Source organism: Sceloporus occidentalis, unplaced genomic scaffold, assembly GCF_023333645.1.
Source record: "Sceloporus occidentalis isolate IW3139 unplaced genomic scaffold, rSceOcc1.0.p SCAF_15, whole genome shotgun sequence".
Lineage (NCBI taxonomy): Eukaryota > Metazoa > Chordata > Lepidosauria > Squamata > Phrynosomatidae > Sceloporus > Sceloporus occidentalis.
The window spans coordinates 12345494-12366588 of record NW_028316995.1 but is presented as its reverse complement, the minus strand read 5'-3'; the positions used below and the strand labels follow the sequence as shown (position 1 = coordinate 12366588).

Below are 21095 nucleotides of genomic sequence, written 5' to 3'. Positions count from 1 at the left end.
GGTGTATGTGTGGATTGGTGTATGTGTGGATTAGTATGTGTGGATTGGTATGTGTGTGGATTGGTATGTGTGGGGATTAGTATGTGTGGATTGGTATGTGTGTGGATTAGTATGTGTGGATTAGTATGTGTGGATTGGTATGTGTGTGGATTGGTATGTGTGTGGATTAGTGTATATGTGTGGATTAGTGTATATGTGTGGATTGGTGTATATTTGTGGATTGGTGTATGTGTGTGGATTGGTATGTGTGTGGATTGGTATGCGTGTGGATTAGTATATGTGTGGATTGGTATATATGTGTGGATTAGTGTATATGTGTGGATTAGTGTATATGTGGATTGGTATGCGTGTGGATTGGTATGCGTGTGGATTGGTATGTGCGTGGATTAGTATGTGTGTGGATTAGTGTATATGTGTGGATTAGTGTATATGTGTGGATTAGTGTATATGTGTGGATTGGTATGGCCAGGTAAATGCTGCACTTTCGGTTTCAGTCCAGAATTCGTTTCGGTGCATCCCTACTACTAAGCCAGACAATGAAGTGGTAGGCCTACACCACATCAATGTTTGGCGTAGTATATAGTGATTGGGGTTTTCTTACAAGTTTTTATTCCTTTTTTTTGGGATGGGGGGGCGCCAGAGGAGTAGTCCGCACAGGGCGCCAGAACACCTAAGGCCGGCTCTGTTAATATATTAACGCAATTTCCTTCATATTTTGCTAGCCACAAGAGCGGAAAGGCTCTATGTAACAGTCATGTAACGGAGATTACATATCAGGCCGCTGCTTCTCCATAGGAGTGAAAGAGTTAAACGAAATGGGTAAAAACATAGTGGTGCAGAGTACAATATATATATATTTTTTTTTTTTTATATTTCCAAAAATTCTAAATTAATCTACAACCTCTGAAATATGAGTGGCAGACCCTCAAAACAGGGGAGAGTTAAAAAAAATAAAAATGTAATAAATAAAAAGAAATGTCATGGCGGTGAGGATCCATAACAAAGCGGGTACATGATGATGGGAGGAAAAAAAGGGAAGCAGGTAGTTAGAATAAAACACATTTAAAACAATTTCAGAAGTGCATAAAAATCAGACAAAAAAGCAGAAAATAAAAATGGATCCCAGAGTAGATTAGGCCAGGCTGACACCTCCCGCACACACACACACATTCATCACAATGTCCTTTTTTTGTAGCACAAAATACAAAAGATGGTTACACTAAACTCAACTATTTAATATCTAAATATGAACAAGGAGGGTCTTCCATCTGTAAACGTCTCTCTGGTCCTATAAATTAATGAGGAACGTCTGAGCCAGCAAATACGTCCTTGAATTCTGTAATCCTGCAGGAGGTGTAATATTCCAACTTTTCACCGGTAGAGAAGGAAGAAGTGGAGTCCATCCGTACGAAAGGTGAAATATAGGTGGCAGCACACGATGGAATGGTAGCGCCAACTGTACGTGTACTCTCCAATTCCTTCTACAGTGACCACCAGATGTCTCTTATGATGGGATGATGAATAATGAGTTGGAAGTGCTGCAGGATCTACATAGAGTTGTTTGAAGGAGCCAGAAAAAGACAATGGGCTGAAGCCTGGGAGCGGTAAGCTTCTGCTACCAGCCGTGGATGGGAACATCTGAGCCAGGAAACATGTCCATAAAATCCATAGTTCTGCAGGAGGTCTTGTATTCCAACTTTTCTCCGGTATAGAAGGAAGAAGTCCATCCGTACGAAAGGTGAAATATAGGTGGCAGCACACGATGTAGTGGTAGCGCCAACTGTACGTTTACTCTCCGATTCCTTCTACAATGACCACCAGATGTCTCTTATGGTGGGATGAAGAATAATGATCGACTTCAGGAGAAAGATGGAAAGTCCTGCAGGAACTTCTTAGGATTGCTTCAGACGTTTGTGTGGAGGGCCCAGAAAAGGACACTGGGCTGAAGCCAGGGAGCGGTATGCTTCTGCTACCAGATGTGGATGGGAAACAACCATAGACTTCCACCCAGCTGTCTCCATAACGTCAGATGCATGGCTGAAAGGAGCAAAACAAAAAGGTTACCACTATGAATAAGTCCAACAAACAAGTAAAAAATATGGGGAAGGACCGACTTGGTCATCTATAAAAAGGGAACATTCTTCACAAGGTGAAAGGAGTAGTATATAGCATACATGCAGACAATGAGAGTATACACTCAATCCCAACACACTCACTAGTTGATAAAGTCCACAGCTTGGGTCTTCAGCTGGTCAGCGCTGTGTAAATCAGCCAGGAACAGGATCTGTGCTGCGTTCTCCACAGATAGGTAGCTGCAGAGAGCTTCCTCACACATCACTTTCAGGCGTTCCAGGGCATACTGCGGGTAGACAGGAATGTTAGCGAGTACAGAGATCTATACTAAAACCACCATGATAAAATACAAGAGGAATAGTGTTATCCCAGTAAAAGGTGCCTTTTGGACTAACAAAAAAACAAACATTAAAAACACCGATACGTGTCGTAACAGAGTTATTATAGTGAACCAGAGAGCAGCTTTAACCAGAATAAAAGGAAACTTTTTAAATGCCTCCCCCTACACATAACCCCCTCTCATCTTCAATAAAAAGATCCTGAACTGCATACCATCTAAAAACGGTCTGCTTTCTACAAGATTCCGTCGGTGAAGCAAACCCCACACGGACCGGCTTGCCTGGCTGTCACCCGAAAGAAAAAAGTTGTTGGGAACCAAACACTGGCTTTCCTCCCGCACTCACCTTATCGGCAGCCACCAATAAGTCATCCGCCATCTTGTCCAGATTAGGTGCTTTGCCGGTGTAGATGAAGCACATCATTTCTTTGAACACATCAGGCTCCACGTCTATTATCTCGACGCGGTTCTACAAATCAAAAAAAAAAAAAAGCAGGTTTGCTTAGTTTTGACAGCAAAGGAACAGAACTTAAATTTCAGTAATAGCCCAGTAACTTATCAGCCTTTTACTTACATTTATCCTTTCTTCCATCTCATGTTCAAACATAGCGCCAAACACAGGTGATCGGGCTGAGTGGGACAGAATACATTTAGTTAACTTCACATTAAAGTACCGTTACAGCAAACTTTAGGCATTGATTCAACAACCTGCAGAGCAGTGGAAACGCTAGAAATAATTGTATATTTTTATTTAATTTATAATAACCACCTACCTGCCAGAATGGCTTTGTGCGCTTTAAACTCTTGACCAGCCACGCAGAGGCAGCAGTCGGTGAAACGCGAGTTTTCCCATAGTCCTCCGAGTTCATCGACCAGGCGGCATTCAGGAACTTTGACCGTATTCATGGTGTTCTGGCCAGAGATGATAACAAAAGTTATGACTTCAAACAAATGTCCCAGGATAGCCATATTGTAAGACTGGTACTCTGCAGCCCTTCCCCATTTCCTATTAAAAAATGATTCATTATGGTATCTCACCTGTGTATAACCCCACGACTCTGCAACAGGGCCGGTGGTCATCTCCGCAGGGGGAGGAGGGCTCGGCATTCTGGCCATGATGGCATTCAGCCGCTGGAGGAGGTGGTGGGCTAAGAGGGAAACACACGTTAATAAACTGGACAGAAAACTGTTTCCAAGAAATACAAACACCCTTGAGTACCATAATATATCTTAGATGCATCTCACCTTCCTCTACTCCAATAATCCACCCTCCTACATCCCTGCGGAGGCCCTGTTGCAGACGTCGCAGGCTTTGCTCTGTTAAAGACAGAAAAATGATTATTATAAACACGTACATACGTGTAGACATGTTCAACATACAAAAGTATAAAGCTGCAGATGTATCATAAAATATCTTTTAGAAGCATCTTACCTTCCTCTGCCTCTAGAAGGATCGCCCCTTCTCCAGTTAGGAGGCGGTCAATCACCTCCTGGAGGCTGTTTCCTGTTACAGACAGGAAATGATTATTATACGCGGGTACATACGTGTAAACATGTACAACGCACAGCATACAGAAGTATACCGCTGCCGACATATCATAATATAGCCTTTAGATGCACCTCACCTTCTTGAATGCCGATGGCCAGCACGCCCTGATGTTGATGGCGGCGGCGGCGGCCACGTCGGTGTCTGCGAGCTGTTACAGACAGATGAATGGTTATTATACATTGGTAAATACATGTAAACATGTCCAACACAACGCATGCACAAGCCAGCCGCTGCCTATGTATCTGCACGTGTACATTTAAATCAGAGGCAACATGCTGGCTTAGGTCTGATGGGTTTATGAATGAAGATAACAGGAAGAAACAGCTTAAGAAGTTAGGTTATGACACGCTCTATACACATAAACACACAAAAATACTTCGTATTAACAATGTGCAACGTTTAGCAATAGTAATGTACAACATTTGAACCCTAATATTAGCAATGTATACAATTTAAAACCAAGATTAACGATATACAAAATTAAAAGAAATACTATTAGCATTATACAAAATTTAAAATTGACTAACAAGTTACACAATTTAATTAATAACCTTAATATTAACAATATACAACATTTAAAAATAACAATACTAGCGATATACAAAACTGAATATTAACCCTAGCAATTTCTGCAATTTGAAAATAGCCTGGATATTAACAATAATGCAACATTTTCAAAATGACAATACCAACAACGGACAAAACTGAATATTAACCCTAAAAAGGGCTCGGATTTTAATTGACATTTCTTGTTGACAAAAACGGTGGCCGGTTGAGACAATCGGTTAGTGGGATACGATACCCGCCGGTGAAACCGTCCAGGATAAATGATGACAACCTCCATGGCTAGGTGAGAAGTTCTTTAAAGATCCAGAAATGGATACTTTGGACCGATCTGATAAATGCTTTATGAACAAGGAGCAAAATATTTGAACTTACCCATTTTCTCTTAAATAGAGTGGTACTCAGAACTGGAATAGAGAGAGAGAAAAAAATATGTTTTAACATTTAGCAGTTTACCTAATGTCAATATAATATAATATACATCAAGAATTGTTTGGGTGGGAACTCGTACATAGTTAGGTGACATGTTATCATACAGGTTGCAGTTTTTTATATCATATTTGTAGTTTTTATATTAATATATCTTAGGAGCTAATAAGAAACCAGCCTTTACCTGCGTCTTTCTGTACCACACTGAGAGCATTTAGAATGCAGGACTCACAAAGCCGATGCCATTATCTCATAATGGGGAGCCCCATGCTAGCCTCATGCTGATGTAGGGGTTCATCCCTTAAAGGGGAAGCTACATGGAAAAGAGAAATAACTGTTATTGTAATTATTTAGTTAAACGGTGCATGCTAGTTAAGTAGTTGAGTTGGGGGTAGAGGGGGGGGGTAGTTTGTAGGGGCAGAGGGGGGGTAGTTTGAAGGGGCAGGGGGGGTAGTTTGAAGGGGCAGAGGGGGGTAGTTTGAAGGGGCAGAGGGGGGGGTAGTTTGAAGGGGCAGAGGGGGGTAGTTTGAAGGGGCAGAGGGGGGGTAGTTTGAAGGGGCAGGGGGGTAGTTTGAAGGGGCAGAGGGGGGGTAGTTTGAAGGGGCAGAGGGGGGTAGTTTGAAGGGGCAGAGGGGGGTAGTTTGAAGGGGCAGGGGGGTAGTTTGAAGGGGCCGAGGGGTGTAGTGAGGGGGGGCGCCAGAACACCTAAGGCCGGCTCTGGACCACACCGGCCGGCCTTCGCCCCCCATGTGCATCAATGAGCCGCCCATGACCCTGTCACCATTTTTACCGCTTTTCCTTCCTTAGACCACTTTTTATAGGTACTGACCAGCTGCAGTTTTGGGGATGTTCCGACGCACTCTTCTAGCAATAACAACTTTGCTCTTATCAAAGTCGCTTAGATCGTTAGGCTTGCCGCATCAACTTTGAGGACAACATGTTTACTTGCTGCCTCATATATCCCACTCACTGACAGGTGCCATGATAACAAGATTGTAAGTTTTATTTACTTCACCTGTCAGTGGTCATAATATTATGACTGATCAGTGTTTATGTATTTATATGAGCATGGATGTCTATGTATATGTGAGTGAGAGCATGGATGTGTATGTGTGTGAGAGCATGGATGTGTAAGTGGGGTGAAAAGGAGTGTGTGTTAGTGATTATGAGTGTCTGCCACACATGTAAACACATAAGAATTACAAAGTGTATGTTGGAAGGGAGCAAGAAGGCACAAACAAGCTGTTTGAGGGTAATGATAGCACAGACCAGCTATTTGGGGGTTAGGATGAGACAGATAAGCTGCTTGGAGCAAATGCACTCTCAAGCTGTTTGGGGCAAAGGTGGCACCGTGGGACATGTTGCTTGGTGCAGTTGGGGGGCCTAGGGGCAATTTTCACACCAGAGCCCTGTGGTTTTTAGCTACGCCCCCGACCATGATTCACCTTTTGCATATTTGATGAACTAGTGCAAATTATACATCATCTTGTTCAGGAAAAGTAGAACCTTCTTTTAAAATCATAGAACTACATAATTATTAGTGATAATAGATTAAAAAAAACAAAAACTATACTAAAATAAGAACAAAAGATCAAAATGTTTTAATGTTGATGGACTTTTCTTCTATACAGCAGGTGCCACAGCTGAATAATGACCTCATTTATGTTCAGCAACATCTCCTGTTACAGTCATAACCCAATACAAAATGTTTTTTTTATGTTCCAGAGGGTCAAATCCATGCTTTACATATTACCATATATTACATATTTTTTTATACTATTGACTTGAGGGGTTTAGAAGAAGTGATGTTTTAAATATTTTTACTTATAATTCGAATCAGCCAGCAGGGGGAGCAATGGGGGAGCCCAGACGCAGCTAGAAATACCCTGCTAAAGCTCTCCTGTCCTCAAGTGAACTTCAGGTGGGTGCCAGCACCTGAGACCTACAGGAGGGCCACCTTTAATCAGGCCAGTAAATACCTGCCTGCAGTGTTCTGCAGATCAGACCGGAGATAAGAATATCATGAGCGTGGTGATATGTTCGGGCTGAACACATCTCTTGCATGGCAACTTCCTCTGGCATGAGGAAAGGGTTAAAGACATACTGCAACTGCCTCTTAGATCTAAGATATTTGTGATAATAGCTTTACATTGGAAATCCACGGTTGTAATGAATCTCTGGTGCTGAGTTGAATAGAAGTTTTTGGTTATATAAATCAGATCAGGCAGCTATATTTGATTGTGAAAATAAATTTCTATTTGGTTTAAGCATTTGCTTGCTTAAATTATGTTGCAGCAATTCAATCCAGCAGAGAAATCTATTTATCAGTTGTGATTTTGTTTTGTTCTTCAACTTTCACCAAAGGCATAGTCAGGGCATCTCATTTTTCCCTTCTTTTCTTATGACCCATCAGCAAAGACTTTATTTCTCTTATTTTTTGTGAGCATGCAGCCACATTGGGTTGCTTGATCCATGGATTAATCTGCAACTAATGGATCAGATGGGATTTTTCTTTTCCTTTTTTGTGTGTTGTGGCGGGTCATTTAGAGATCACTAAACGTACAATGATTTCCATCACTAACTGTGCCAGGTTTATGGCTGGATAACGCATTCAACACATGGAGAGGGGGAGACTGCCGCCGTTTGTTAGATGGACACTACTGAAAGGGTTAAATATCATGAGTTATCGCATACGAACGCCATGCAAAAAACTATGATACAGGCCCACTCCAATTTATAGCTTAGCACCCAGCTTTCTTTCCCTACCAACCCCAAATCATACTATACTCTTCAAAGACTCCAAGCAGCACACGTTCCATTGATGCTAAATGCTCAGCGGGCACTCTTCCTTTCACCTGTATATCTTGTTTGGGTGGTCCTCTGCCCTTCTATATGCCCAGTAAAGCAACTTGCAATTTGTATTTCTCAATATCTGTAATTGCATCTAACCATCTCTTATTGTGTACTAAATAAAGTTACTCAAATACTTGTTTATAACTTGTAAAGTACAGAGCTAAAATTAACCCAAAATTAAAAAAAAAAAAATTGTGCCAGTGTGTTAAAATTGGATGCTTAAGAATGGTGCAGTGAAACAATACTAGTTTGTGAAATGTTAAAAATGCACTTGGCTCTATTTGTGAATTCTCGTAACATCTGAAATGTTCTAATCCACCCCCCCCCCTTAATTTCTTCTTAATATACTCTTTACGTTCTCGGATCATCCAGCATGTATTTTAAAAGAAAATCCCGGGTGAATCTACTTGACCTACAAATTTGGAATTCACAGAATTGCTAATAGCTGACAATTTATGGATTTTTACATAATATTGTTTTTAGGCAACAGCCACTTCTCCGTGTTCTAGCTGTTATTTTAGCCCACTCTAAATAAACTATTTACCGTACTAAATTTTGTGAAAAAGAATAGCTCTGTCCTAATCACCCAGGACTTAAGCACTTCAAGAATGCAAGAGCTAAAGGAGTTACTGATACAAAACGATACAAATCCTTGTTCTTCAATGCTAGACTATTCCTATACACAGAACTGTATTTAACACTCAAAGAAAAATATTTGGGGCTTCTCCCTTCCCAAACACCCCCCCTCCCCCCCAAAAAAAAATAAAATAAAAAAATCTATCTATATAATACATGTATGGTTTGCCTACCACTCCCAATCTTATTCTTAGGCAGTGATCCTATTTCAAGCTTCTGTAGTCTTCAATTGGCCCAAAAACCTCCACAAATTATAAAATATACACTGGTAACATTTTTTTTCTTCAACATCTACTTGTAATGAAAAGTAAGCACTCCATAGAGTCTAAGTCTAATCACCCCCCAGCATTTACTACATGATGTCAGTGGTAAAGGTTTTTAGGGTAATTTGGGGGGGGGGGTCCTTATTAATTGTGCTCCTAAGAGGCCCTCACCCCAAAATAATGAAACAGAGGCAGGGTAGAGAATGAGTAATTTGTTCAGTTTCCTACACTTTGCCACAAACACACAAGTACACACAATGTTTGGGGTATGCTTATCTCCAACGTCGCCGAGTGTGTTAACTGAACATCTACAAACGTACAGATGAAAGTGCATTTTACTTAAAAACTACACTGCCAATATGCCTGGTATAAAACGACAAATTATAGTGGTGAGCGGCCTGCTCCCACAACTACAATGTAAGTCTGTATCCTGCATCGCGATGGGCTGGTCACATTAATTACAGTCTGGGACACACACAATAGCATTGTATGATCATACGGCCCACTCACTGGAAAGAAATAAAAGGTTCATGTAACAATATCATTTAACCCTATTTGTTAGCACAAAATTCTACTTTATTGATATGGGAAACCTGAATAACCGGTTCACTTGTAGAGAGCATACATGGAGAGCGTCCTTGTGTAAGAATGTCATGCGAGTACCGAATCCTCTACAGATGTCCCTCTTCACTAGTGTTCTACAGCCCAAATGGTAAGATGTGTATAGAAGGGGGTTGATAAATGCTTAATTCAACCCCAGCTTTGCTTACCAAGTCCCCTAAACCAAGCGTCCCCTTTTGGCCACTGGACTTGTTGGGATGAAGTCCTCACCATCGTAGTTATTGAATAAAACTCTTTTTCATAAAACATATCTTAAAGAGGTGAAACTTGCATTTGTTGCCACGTAAAACCAAATGAGATACTTTTATTGTCCATTTTATTATTTTACCAATTACGTATAAACTGTATATCTACAGCTTTAAGAAAAGCGGACACTTACAGGAAACCAGATTTCACATAATTCATTTAATACGCAAATATACGTTTCTTAGTATTTGCCCCGTTTCTATATACCTTAGACGTAGGTTTCATACACAGTATGCTTTGTCTGCACAAAAGGGCACCATTTATGGCTTAGCGCTCAGAGTTCTCTCCGAAGGAATGTTATAAAAACGTGTAAACTAAAGGTGTCCACTTAATACAGAAGATATTCCCGATATCTTTTTAAACGTGGATTCACATTCACCAATGTACAGGCTGCAGGTGTAAACCAGGAACAGAAGAAGGCATACTAATGTTGACCAGAATTTGCATAATTCAAGATACATATCCAAAGAAGTCATCACAGCCAGCACAGAAAGGAAAAAGGAATTCATTGACAATTACAATCACAATCTTTTATGCAGTAAGTAAATGCATAGTAGACAAATTTGAAGTCCCCGCTCCCCTCTCTTTTAACAACCCAAAACAGGTTTTTTTCATGAGCTTATTTAACCCAATTGCAACCGCCCCCCCCACCCCTCGAAATACGTAACATATAAACGTCTGCTTGTATATTTCACAAACATTTCCAAGCCGAGACGGTTTGAGGTGTCTGAATAAATTATATGTTGTAAATCAAATAAACTACATTTTACAATTTTGAATCTTTAAAACAAAAATACAAAGAGAACAAAAACGAAAGAAAAGCAGACAGAAGAAGAAAAACCTATATGCAGGTTATTTACACTTTTCATCTGAAAGTAGCTTTTTGAGAATACAAAAAGGGGATTAAAACACTCCGTATATAAAGTACATTTCTGGTCTCGTTTTTACAAACCAGTTTCAAACAGATCCGGACATATCTGCTCAGTGTTTGCGTGACGCAAATCCGAAGCATGGAAGCCAGATCTCCTAGCTGGGTATAAGCAGGCTTTACCTATACATGTAGATTTCCTGAGTGTGCACCAAAAGATAAAATTCTACGATGATAAAACCATTTTTTAACCCCTTAATGACAAAGCCCGTACATGTACGGGCTCAAAATGCATTGTTTTCAATGGGTTTAGGGTCCGCCCATTGTCCTTAAGGGGTTAAAAGATCACATGTACATTTCACCCATAAAGAGGCATTTTACCTGCCAGTGGACAGACTTGTTTTAAAGCTAATGCTACCAATCATAGAAAAAACATGCGCAAGTTGAATAAAAAAAAAAAAATATTCCCCAGAATACATTTTTTTTTTTTATCACATTGGACATAAATTCTATTACCATAAATGTTTTAATGCTTTCCACTGAGGTTGAACTATACAATGGTTTAAGAACCTTGTTTACCAACGTGCCCTAAATAACTGGGTACAACCAAAAGTGGCAACGGGATAACCAAGATAAATATACAATGTCACATTTCTATGAAGAAAAAATAAAATAGGAACTGTAATGCATCACGATAAATAAAAACCTGTTTCTTATATATATATAAAACGTTAGCACTGGAGAAAAATAAAAAAAGGGAATGAACTGAATTATTAAGAATGAACCCAGTGGACATATTCATAAACCATTAAATGCACTCATAACAAAACCTCCTTTAAATTAAGTTTAGTAGGGGGGGTCGTGTCTCCAAGGTCCACTGGTGCAGCCCTGGGCTACTTTAAACAAATAAAGTACGCAATACATACGACGGCTACTATTATCGATCAAGTCAGCATTTTCCATACTAAAGATAATATAAAACTGTCAATATATGCTATATTTAACATGAGCATTGAACTGTAAACTAATGTAGTTTGAGCTGACCCTACTCTCCCCAGTTTCACAAAATAACTTAATACTCAGGTGGGTCGTTCAGGAATATCATGAAGGCTTTGAAATCCAATCTGCATAATCACTTTTTTTTTTTTTTAATGTCTGCTTGAAAACAAGAGAAAAGGCGCAAGACAGCTTTTCCCTAAAAAAAGGTATCTGCAATACCAGTAGTGTTGTCTTTTCCAATGCAAAGTTGCTGAAGTCTAGATGACTTTGGGGGAGGAAGAAAAAAAAAAAAAAAATAAAAAAACAGTTGGGAAGCAAATCAATCTTTTTCTTAGTTTATCTGGTCCCTTAAGTCACTAATCTAGAGGTCCTTGGAAAATAAGTCTAATGTAGCCTTGCTCTCCTGCGAGCTGGTGTGCGCAGAACGGGCAGGCCGCATGAAACGTGTGAGTACCATGGGGAAGTGGAATTTGAGACCAATATGAAGTTGTTTTTTCTGAACACACGTGTCCACAAGGGCTAAAGGCATGCGTTGGGGGGCCAGCATCAACATAAAATCCAGCTTCACATCCTAGCCATAGAGGAACATAAGGACCCACAGAGCGACACATTGGGCATTCTCGATCCTTTCCATCTCTCTCTACTTTGTTCCCCCAGTTGTGGTAACCATGCACGTGACCACAGCTCAGATAAACCCAGGGCTGCTTCTCGTCGACGACATCCTTTCTTTTCATGCTGGGAAACGCCAGGGTGTTGAACCCAACGGGACACTGAGGCCTCGCTGCATTGATTTCCTGTCTCAGGGCTTCCAAATGTTTCACGGTCGGAGTTCTGGACAGCCCTTCAGCTGTGCGCCATAACAAAGTCGCTCCGCACAAATCAATAAGCGAACCATCCTGAAGCTCATTGCTTTCGTTTTCCACCTGCAAATCAGAAACAGAGTCATTCTATGCACTCAATGGCATGGAAGAGTCACAGAGCATAAATATGTATACATTCATACAGTTTACATTTTCAAATTGCTTACTTAACTCTTCATAATTCTTGAACATATAGACTGCTTTGAAAGTGAAGATCTAATGAATTAAAGATCTTAGGCGATCAGAAAGCAGCACTTCCCAACACCAACCGTTAAATAGTGATTGCACGTTGTAACATCAAAGATAAGCCTTGTAAGGATGATTTTCACTACATTTATCCTATAATACCTGGCTTATATTGCTTTAGTCTAATACGATATGCAGCAGCGTAATTTTTGGTCAGCGGAAGCAAACCCTGTGCCGCTAGACGTGGATCTGGTATTCAGCAACCTCTTGGTTAATGAGGAAGCTTTCACATGCCAGGCCTTTGCGACTCAATCTGTCAGAAAACAGGCCCGTTATATAAAAGAAAACATGTTAAGATGAATCATCAGCAAGCGTTTTACGCAGGGGAACAGTATGTTCTGACTTGACAGGAGGACATTTAGTTGAAAGCTGCTATACATAGATTTTTAGCATGAGAAAATAGTTTCTAAATTAAAAAGAACTTATTCTAACCAGACATCTTACGATGCACACATCTGGTGTCCCAGTCCTTAAACAAGAAGGTCAAAAGAAAAACGAGTGGATTTCTGGGTGGGAAAATTCCCTGGCGCATACCATCTTCCCTCTCTGTTGAGCCGATCGCGTTTCTCTCAAGCTAAACACATTCCCGCACACGGATATCTCTCTCCACACCCCTGGCTTAGAGTCTTCAGTGAATCCATTGCGTGGATGCATAACAAGAACGCCATTTGTTGTTAACCCATCCATCTGTCCATCCAACGTCTTCCATTTGGCAGCTTTTTCCTAAGAAACAGCAGAAAAATCAGATATGATTTCCAGGAAAGCAAACAAAAAATAGTAGAAGAAAAAAAACAAAACAAAAACAAAAAAAAAAAAAAAAAACCTTACCCCAAGAAAAATGTTTTTGGAGGAGTCAAACCCTGCAGCGTATATCCTAGCGGTGAACGGTGGATTTCTTTCACATATGATTCTGCATGCAAACCTCGAGATGGTGCTTTGAACAGACTGTGTATCAGAGTTGCTCTGACTTCCCGGGACTGTATCCGTTACCACAAAATCAATAGGGCTTTCTGTTGACCGTCCAATCTAGAAGTGTATTGCAAGAACACAGATAGAAATCTTTTCCCACAACCGCATGAGAGAAGGAAAATCCTTCTCAAGCTGTGCGAGACAACAATGAACGCTAAACAGATCCGCATTTCCTGCCGCAAAACTAAGAAGTTAAAGGGTCTTGGTTAGGTAGGAATAACTGGCTATTAATCTATAATCTATTTAAAGAAGAAGATTCTATAGAAAATATTTCCCCCGGGAATTGAATACACAGTTCCTTAAACACCGGGCTGGCCCCGCGGGGGAAAGAGTTCTTCTATAAACACACAACAGGCACTGTGGTGAGGGTATGGGATATTACTAGATGAGGTCATGGGAAATACATTTTATACACTGGACTAGCAGAGGGGTTTAAAATTGGAGCTAGAACACATACAAACAACATGTGGAATTATATTAGTAACAATTAAAAAAGGTTTAGTGTGTTTTTCATGTTTAAACAGACGATCATGGAAATATGACATGAAACGTGGCTGCTCAAAGGGACTGTCCAGCTTCGGATGCAGCCTCCGCCCCAAAAAAGGCATATTAATACTATAGCTGAGCCATCAATGAGCCGAACGGCATGGAAGCGCACCATACGCATGGGCCTAAGTGCCGGGGAGGGCCAGAGAAAGAGGCAAACGTAATTCAGGGATTCACATCAAAGGTGCATATGATTGCTGGAGAGTCCCTTTAATAAATGCCAACATATAACAGTGTTAAGACAAAGCAAATATATACATTAATACACACAGACACAACAGGAGTTGAGAACCAGCCCATAAGCTTCCCATCTAGCCTTACGGTACTTTTACACAAAGTTCCTGGCAAGAATAGTGGGCTTATGAAGGCCCTGCCCATGAACTTACAATCTAATTCTAACAATTATAAATACATCAATAGAATTAAAGTACAGCGAAGGTCGCGTTACCTGGAACATATCAGTGTTGCTATCATGCGTGTATTCCACCACCACAGTTTGTGCCCGTGACAAGGTATAGGATATGCTGTGCTGGTCCTTGTTACTTATTGCCTGCAATAAATTAATTTAAACAGTTCATACGGAGAGTAATTGAACAACAATACAGTCCTATTCTTGAAACCAATAAAGCTACTCTCACACAACCCAGTTATGTTTATACACCGTCCCAGGAGGAGCTAATTAATAAAAGCTGAGGAGTTTTGCTGATTTTCGAATAATCTTTCCATGCAGGGACCATGGCAATTCCTATTTTCCAGATGCTAGCAAGATGGGACATAATGTGCATCTTTCTTAAAAGGGATATATTTAGAAGTTAAGAAATATATATATTATATATATGCTCCACACTCTCTGAAGTAGCATGATGATGACATCACACTCTGAAGCAGCATGATTACATCACACAACCAACAAGGCAGTGAAATGCATACCATCCTTAGCTTTTAGAGAAAGCCAACACACATTTGTTCTATTACAGCATCACATGAAAAGATTTAAGCTCGGAGAGCACTGCAGACGTACCTTTGCTGCCTGCGGCGTGCAGGCAATATGAACAGTGCTCGGTTTCACCCCATTTGCTTTGAGCCTTTTCAATAAAGCAAACCTGCTTTTTCTTCTTCCTCTGTCTCCGTTTGGCAGAGAGCCATTGTATCTAGAGCGTTTCAGAAAGAATGGTGAGAAACAATTGGCTTTTTATAACTTCAGACCTTTAAGACCTTTGAAGAAAAGCAACGCAACATTTTGCTAAAACCAGAGCCATCCTGCAAGTCAAAACCGAAAATAGCAGCAGGCACATTTTACAATACAAAATCTAATTAGCCTGGAAGAGCTTCACATCAACAAATAGCTAAATTCTGGAATAATCTGAATACGGGTAGAAAAAAAAGAATGAAAGGGTAATTGCAAATTTTGTGACAATAGTCATTTTTCTTGTGAAACGCTGGATGTTTTAGGCTCTACTGTTCGATGGCAGCGTCCTATATTACCGCACTAAAAAAAATAAAATAAAAATATATAGATATGGGAAAATTGTGGAGCTATATTATAGCGCAGGAGCGTCCAACCTGCGGCCCTCCAGCTGCTGCAGGACTACATCTCCCATCCTCCTCAGCCAGTCCCTTAGCTGAAAGAGCACTATGGGAGATGTAGTCCTGCAGCAGCTGGAGGGCCGCAGGTTGGACGCCCCTGTTATAGCGTGTGTGCTGATCAACCCAATCAGACTGAGGATTGGCGGCCCGTCACCTGTTGCTACATCTCCCATTATGCTTGCTTAACATTCTGGCTAGGTAAGCATCAAGAGAGTTGAGGTTCAACAAGAGCCCTCGATCATCCTCGGCGTGCTGCCATTACAATGCCTACGATTCTGCTGAAGTACCAAACCATTGGTATGGCTAGGAAGCCACTAAACATGGAGTCCAGCAGCAATACTTACCCCAATACAATGAGTTCCCCATACTTCACTGGGGCTTTGGCAGGATGGTTCTCTTGATCGGGAGAAAACATGAGCGTGGCTGTTCCTTATCCCACAATCTGTCTTATCAAGAACGTTGGTTCACTTTTTTCATTATTTTGTCTAGAAGATATAAAACGACAGCAATTATGATCTTCCAACAAACAACTTTTTCTTAGTTAACCTTTCAATCAACTGGATGACAAAAGGTTCCCATCGTCTCATGTCTTAATTATATAGTGCCAAAAATGACAAAACTAGAACAAAAAAAAAAAAGAATAAAGAAATTGGTTGTTTGATCCTAAACTAACATGCCCCAGGCACCCCTGTATTACTATTCCTAGCAGTTCTATATGGGAATACTTAAGGACAAGCTCACTATGGATTGAAAATTAACACCTTAATGACCTTGGGACACAGTAACTTAAACAAAAAAAAACAAACCAAAATGACCACTAGGTCACAACAGTATATCCGGAAGTTTTTTGTATCGGCCCAATGCCAGCATTGGTACTAAAACACAAAATCATGGTCAAATAACAAGCAAGCTCCTGTATTCAGTGTGTGAAATGGCAATGGACACCGAGAGGTTAACACCATGGATAGTATCACGGCTCTGTCCAGTTACAAGACAAGTCCATGGGGTCTATAAAGTTGCTAAAGCGATCATTAGACATCCTGCATGACCTAATGAGAGCAACGCAAATACACGGAATAGCAATAAGGAAGAAACTTAATAAATTTTTTTTTTTTTTTTTTTTTTTTTTTTTTTTTAAAGTCTCCAAACTTATTGTACCTCTCCACCTATAAATATGAAAATTAAATCGACTTTTCTGCTGCCAAACACAAAACTATAAAAAATATATATATAAAACAAGGTGCATGATGAAAACAGAGTTATGGCCATCAATCATAAAGCAACATTTAAAACTTTTTGTTCCTTGTTAACTTGTTTGTATTGTAAGGGTTGGGAAAAAATATTTATAATGCGTGGGAACACAAAAACAAACAAACAAAAAAAAAACAACGAGGTCCTATCTTTTGTGTGTGAAATACCACGGGACACCCGACACCCCGAACACCAGTTGGGTATTTGATGTCTTTTTACATTTCCGCATTACTCTTATGTAGTTACCATCATATCACAAGATCGATTTCAGGATCCTTCCAACAGCACTGGTGCCAAGGCGCTGGTGATACCAAGTGTCTTTAAGACCGGGGCAATTACCAGCATACTATGAAATCTCTAAGTATACGTTCATGTGGAAGCGAACACACACACTGCACCAAGGCCGCAAGAGATCAGAGCCGATCCGCTTTATCCTAGAGTGAACTTCAAATCTTATAGATTAATAAACAGCTAGACCAGAGTCTCGTGGAACAATGGCAATTAATACACAATGGGGGGGGAAACACTGTTTGGTTGTCCATCAGAGTTGGTACAAGTAAACTTTGTGTTAAATGACAGATAAGAACAGAAGGTTCCAGAACACAATGAATAATCCAATCACTGCAACAATACATCATGGAAGAAACTGTCCAACACCGACTCCACCTCACATACATTTAACGTATTGTCAATATTCTTAGCCTCTAGTGTGGCACCTGAAAGAGAAGAGCACTCGGTCCTCTGGCCTTGAAGCCCCATGTGCTTGCGAGCCCCAGGGAGGTACAACCCGGACATGATCCATGTGTGATATAGCGAGGGGTTCATCTTTTTGTAGAGCAACAATTTTTTTTTTTCCATATCCTCAGAGTTCTTTGCCATGAGGGGCCATGTTGAACTTCCAGTGACCAGTGTGAGAGCGATAACACCAAATTTCACACACCTGCTAACGAGTCACATGACACCGGGGAGGGAAAACGGCTAATTGGGCCAAATTTGGACATTTCCACGTAGTGGGTATACTCACTTTTGTTGCCAAGGTTTAGACATTAATGGCTGTGGATTGAATTTTATTTGAGGGGACAGCAAATTTACAGTTATACAGACTGTACACCCACTACTTTACGTTGTAGCCGAGTTGTCACATGAAAAGATATAATAAAATATTTACAGAAATGTGAGGGGTGTACTCACTTGCGAGATACTAATAATACACACACATATACATACATATATATATATATATATATGATATTGTGGTGGTCAGAAAAAAGCAAACACTCTAGTCTGGCTTTAGAACACATTGAGAATGGCGGTCACACTGGTAAGTGGAGCGCCCGACAAACCCCAGTGGCAGTTTTTCTGAAGCCATTTCGTTGCTTGCGGCTGTATTGTGACAGAGCCCCCTTTAAGCGCAAGATACAGTACTCTCAGCTTACAAAGGGTTAACGACAAAGCAAAGCCTACAGCAAATTAATCTGGCAAGGAAACTTTGGGCTCATATTTCCCGAGTGCGGTGTGCAACCATCGGAACATAGCAACAGTAACTATGGACAGCAGGACAAGGGAGATAAACGCTAGTGGCGGCTAAAGTCAGGCGTCTGCTGTACAAAGCGTGATAGAGGGGTGGGAGCGGCGATCACCAAACACGCCTGTGAACTATGATTCAGGCCTGACTTCCCACCCCGCCGCTCCGTGACACACTGGGAACGGAGGCTGCGATTTGCATGGCAATTATGTTGGATACTGAATATTTACACATACATGATCCATACACATACATGATGAGCTCCAACACCATCCTCATCCATATATTTTAGACAGGGATTTGTCATCTCAGCATCCCACATGTCCATAACAATCTCCAGGTCTTGTTGGGTTAAAGGCCAGTAGAGAGAGACATGGACTTGACAGACATACAGCAATTGACGTGAGACCCACTAGGACACGGCTGTTTACAGACAAAGCGACGGTGTACAGAGCGACCACAGCACAAGCCGTTTGTTTCTTATGCCAGAGTATGTGATTGCTTAAACAACTATATAAGCAGCATAAATGCTGTATGGTGCAGAACATAAAAGATGAAGTTACACAATATTTCGGGATCTCAGAAGTCTTCTTCAGATAAGAAACCGAGGTCATAAAAGCTTAAGGAACAATATCTCTTTCGTTCTTGGCGTAATGATTTACCCAATTATTGTTTGTGGCGACACACGCACACACGCTTACACACACGATGGAGAGAACAGCTGATCCCTCCCTCACTAAACCACGCTGTCTTCCTCCACAAAGCGTAGCTGTAACTCGGAGAAGTCTGTGGGCAGCCTGGAACATCGCGCATGCTAATAAGATGGATATTTAAAGTAGACAGCAAACGTTTGCCCAAACCAAAAGGATAAGGCCGCAGTGAAACGCGTGTGTGGGGGGGTGATCTTGATAAATGCGCGGATCAAGCTAAATATGATCAAAACGCAAAAGCTACCAGATTTCAATAAAAGGACAAGAGCTCTTTTGCCCCATCAGTGCCACGTTCTGTGTGCCATAGCCACTTTTTAGATTATTTACCCACGTCATCAAAACAAACATTTCTGTAAACCCGAATGATCCTGTTCATTCATCTACCTATCACACAGACAGCGACGTGCCGCATGATCCTCCGACTTTCCTGATGTAATCGAAGTTCTGGTTAAAAAAATGCCCCAAATCCACGGGATCGCTACGGCAACAGATCAGAGTACACTATAGTGTAATCAGTATAGGTGATAATCCTCGGTTAATCATGTGATCAGTAAAGGGGGCACTCCCGTGTCTTTAAACAATGCATGTAAAAGTAAAAAAGTACTTAACCCTAGGGAGAAGCTGCAGCTTTCCACCCCTCCTCACCACTGGTGGACTGCGAAGAGGCAGAAAAAACACTCAATACAATCAAGGCGAGTACTCGCACATGCGCAATAGCCTGTAGCATCCAATACGACCGAGAGTAAATGCTCAAGGAGATGTGTTTGGCTAACAGCTGGGGAATGGGCAATGGAGCAAATGTCTATGCGGGGATTCAGAAGAACCCCAACACATTCGCAGAGGGTGCCCTCAGCGCTAGCGCATGTATTGAAGCGCAAGCTTTAAAGAATGCACTAAGCAGAAAAACGATCCGCGCAGAGTGCTAAACAACTGTGCAACAAACAACATATACAGGAAAGGGTCCTATTTAGACACTTAGCTTTTCTGTAGAGTCGCTACCTTTTATCTGCAAGGGTGACAGGGGGAAGTATGTGTAAAGTAGCAAAATCCAGCATAACAGTTTAACGAACGGACAGCCTTTACCGTGTGGGAACAGTAATGTAGCCAAAGGGGAGGAATAGTTAATTCTCCATGTTTGCATGTTTATTCCTACCATTTTGTTAAGGCCACTGCCTCCTCAGCATATGCATGAGGCGTGTTTCTATGACACACGTGTACTCACTAAATAAAACCTCACAATTTGCCTGTGTACAGTTGGCACCGAGTAAGAGGCAGGTGTGACACACAAATCAACAGTACGATGCGCCGTCATGTACAGGAACACCACGTGTATTAACATACCTTAAAATAAAGCCCTATGAACTAAAACGGAGCCAACAAACTGTATATTATAGACTATTTTCCCGGTGAAGGACAGCGTCTGAAGAAGAATTCCCCACCGTAACCTGCCGCAGTTCTTATTCTTTATCGCTCTGGTGATGCCACCGTAATTTTTTCTCGCTGCGGGAGCCCGGAGCAACCTTACGGAAAGGAGAGATGGTCATATTTCCTAAAGCAGGGAGTCCGGCTTCCACCGAGCTCCTCTGAGGTGACATCAAGTGAAGAAAATGGGTCGTTCCAGATGGGGAAATTGTACTCCTTTTAGACCGTTCCTTCAAGGACAGGCAAAGAATGAGTTTTACTTATAGTTTGAGACAGATCCACCTGAAGACCATTAGTTATGGAAGTGCATCTGCCGTACATAAAAGGACAACATAGTCCAAGAACAGGAACATAAGTGCATATCATACAATACACACAGACAGCTGTGTATCCCGGGCCTGAAACTGAAGTCACTGCAAAAAACCCAAACAGAAAAGCCAGCTTCACCGAGGGATTGTTGGGTCAACGGTTGAGTCGCTGGTGTGAGTGGGATGCGTATGCACGTCATTTGGTTAAGAATACTGGCCACTTGTCCAAAAGT

At 41.1% G+C, this 21095-nt stretch overlaps 2 protein-coding genes across 2 annotated transcripts; both read right to left on the bottom strand.

Moving 5' to 3' along the window:
* Positions 1 to 1892: 1892 nt before the first annotated feature.
* Positions 1893 to 4902, bottom strand: LOC149303256 (speckle-type POZ protein-like). Its single transcript, XM_089481403.1, has 9 exons — positions 4899 to 4902; positions 4036 to 4107; positions 3843 to 3914; positions 3656 to 3727; positions 3184 to 3558; positions 2985 to 3040; positions 2757 to 2879; positions 2217 to 2359; positions 1893 to 2037 (listed from the first exon to the last, which is right to left on the bottom strand). Exons 1-9 carry the CDS (start codon positions 4900 to 4902, stop codon positions 1893 to 1895), a joined length of 1062 nt encoding a protein of 353 aa, XP_089337529.1.
* Positions 4903 to 11794: 6892 nt separating this feature from the next.
* On the bottom strand, positions 11795 to 16061 carry LOC149303255 (E3 ubiquitin-protein ligase pellino homolog 1-like). The gene is made up of 6 exons (XM_089481547.1): positions 15991 to 16061; positions 15081 to 15210; positions 14508 to 14609; positions 13373 to 13570; positions 13079 to 13267; positions 11795 to 12361 (listed from the first exon to the last, which is right to left on the bottom strand). The coding sequence occupies exons 1-6, from the start codon at positions 16059 to 16061 to the stop codon at positions 11795 to 11797; spliced, it is 1257 nt and encodes a 418-aa protein (XP_089337673.1).
* Between the last annotated feature and the right edge of the window lie 5034 nt (positions 16062 to 21095).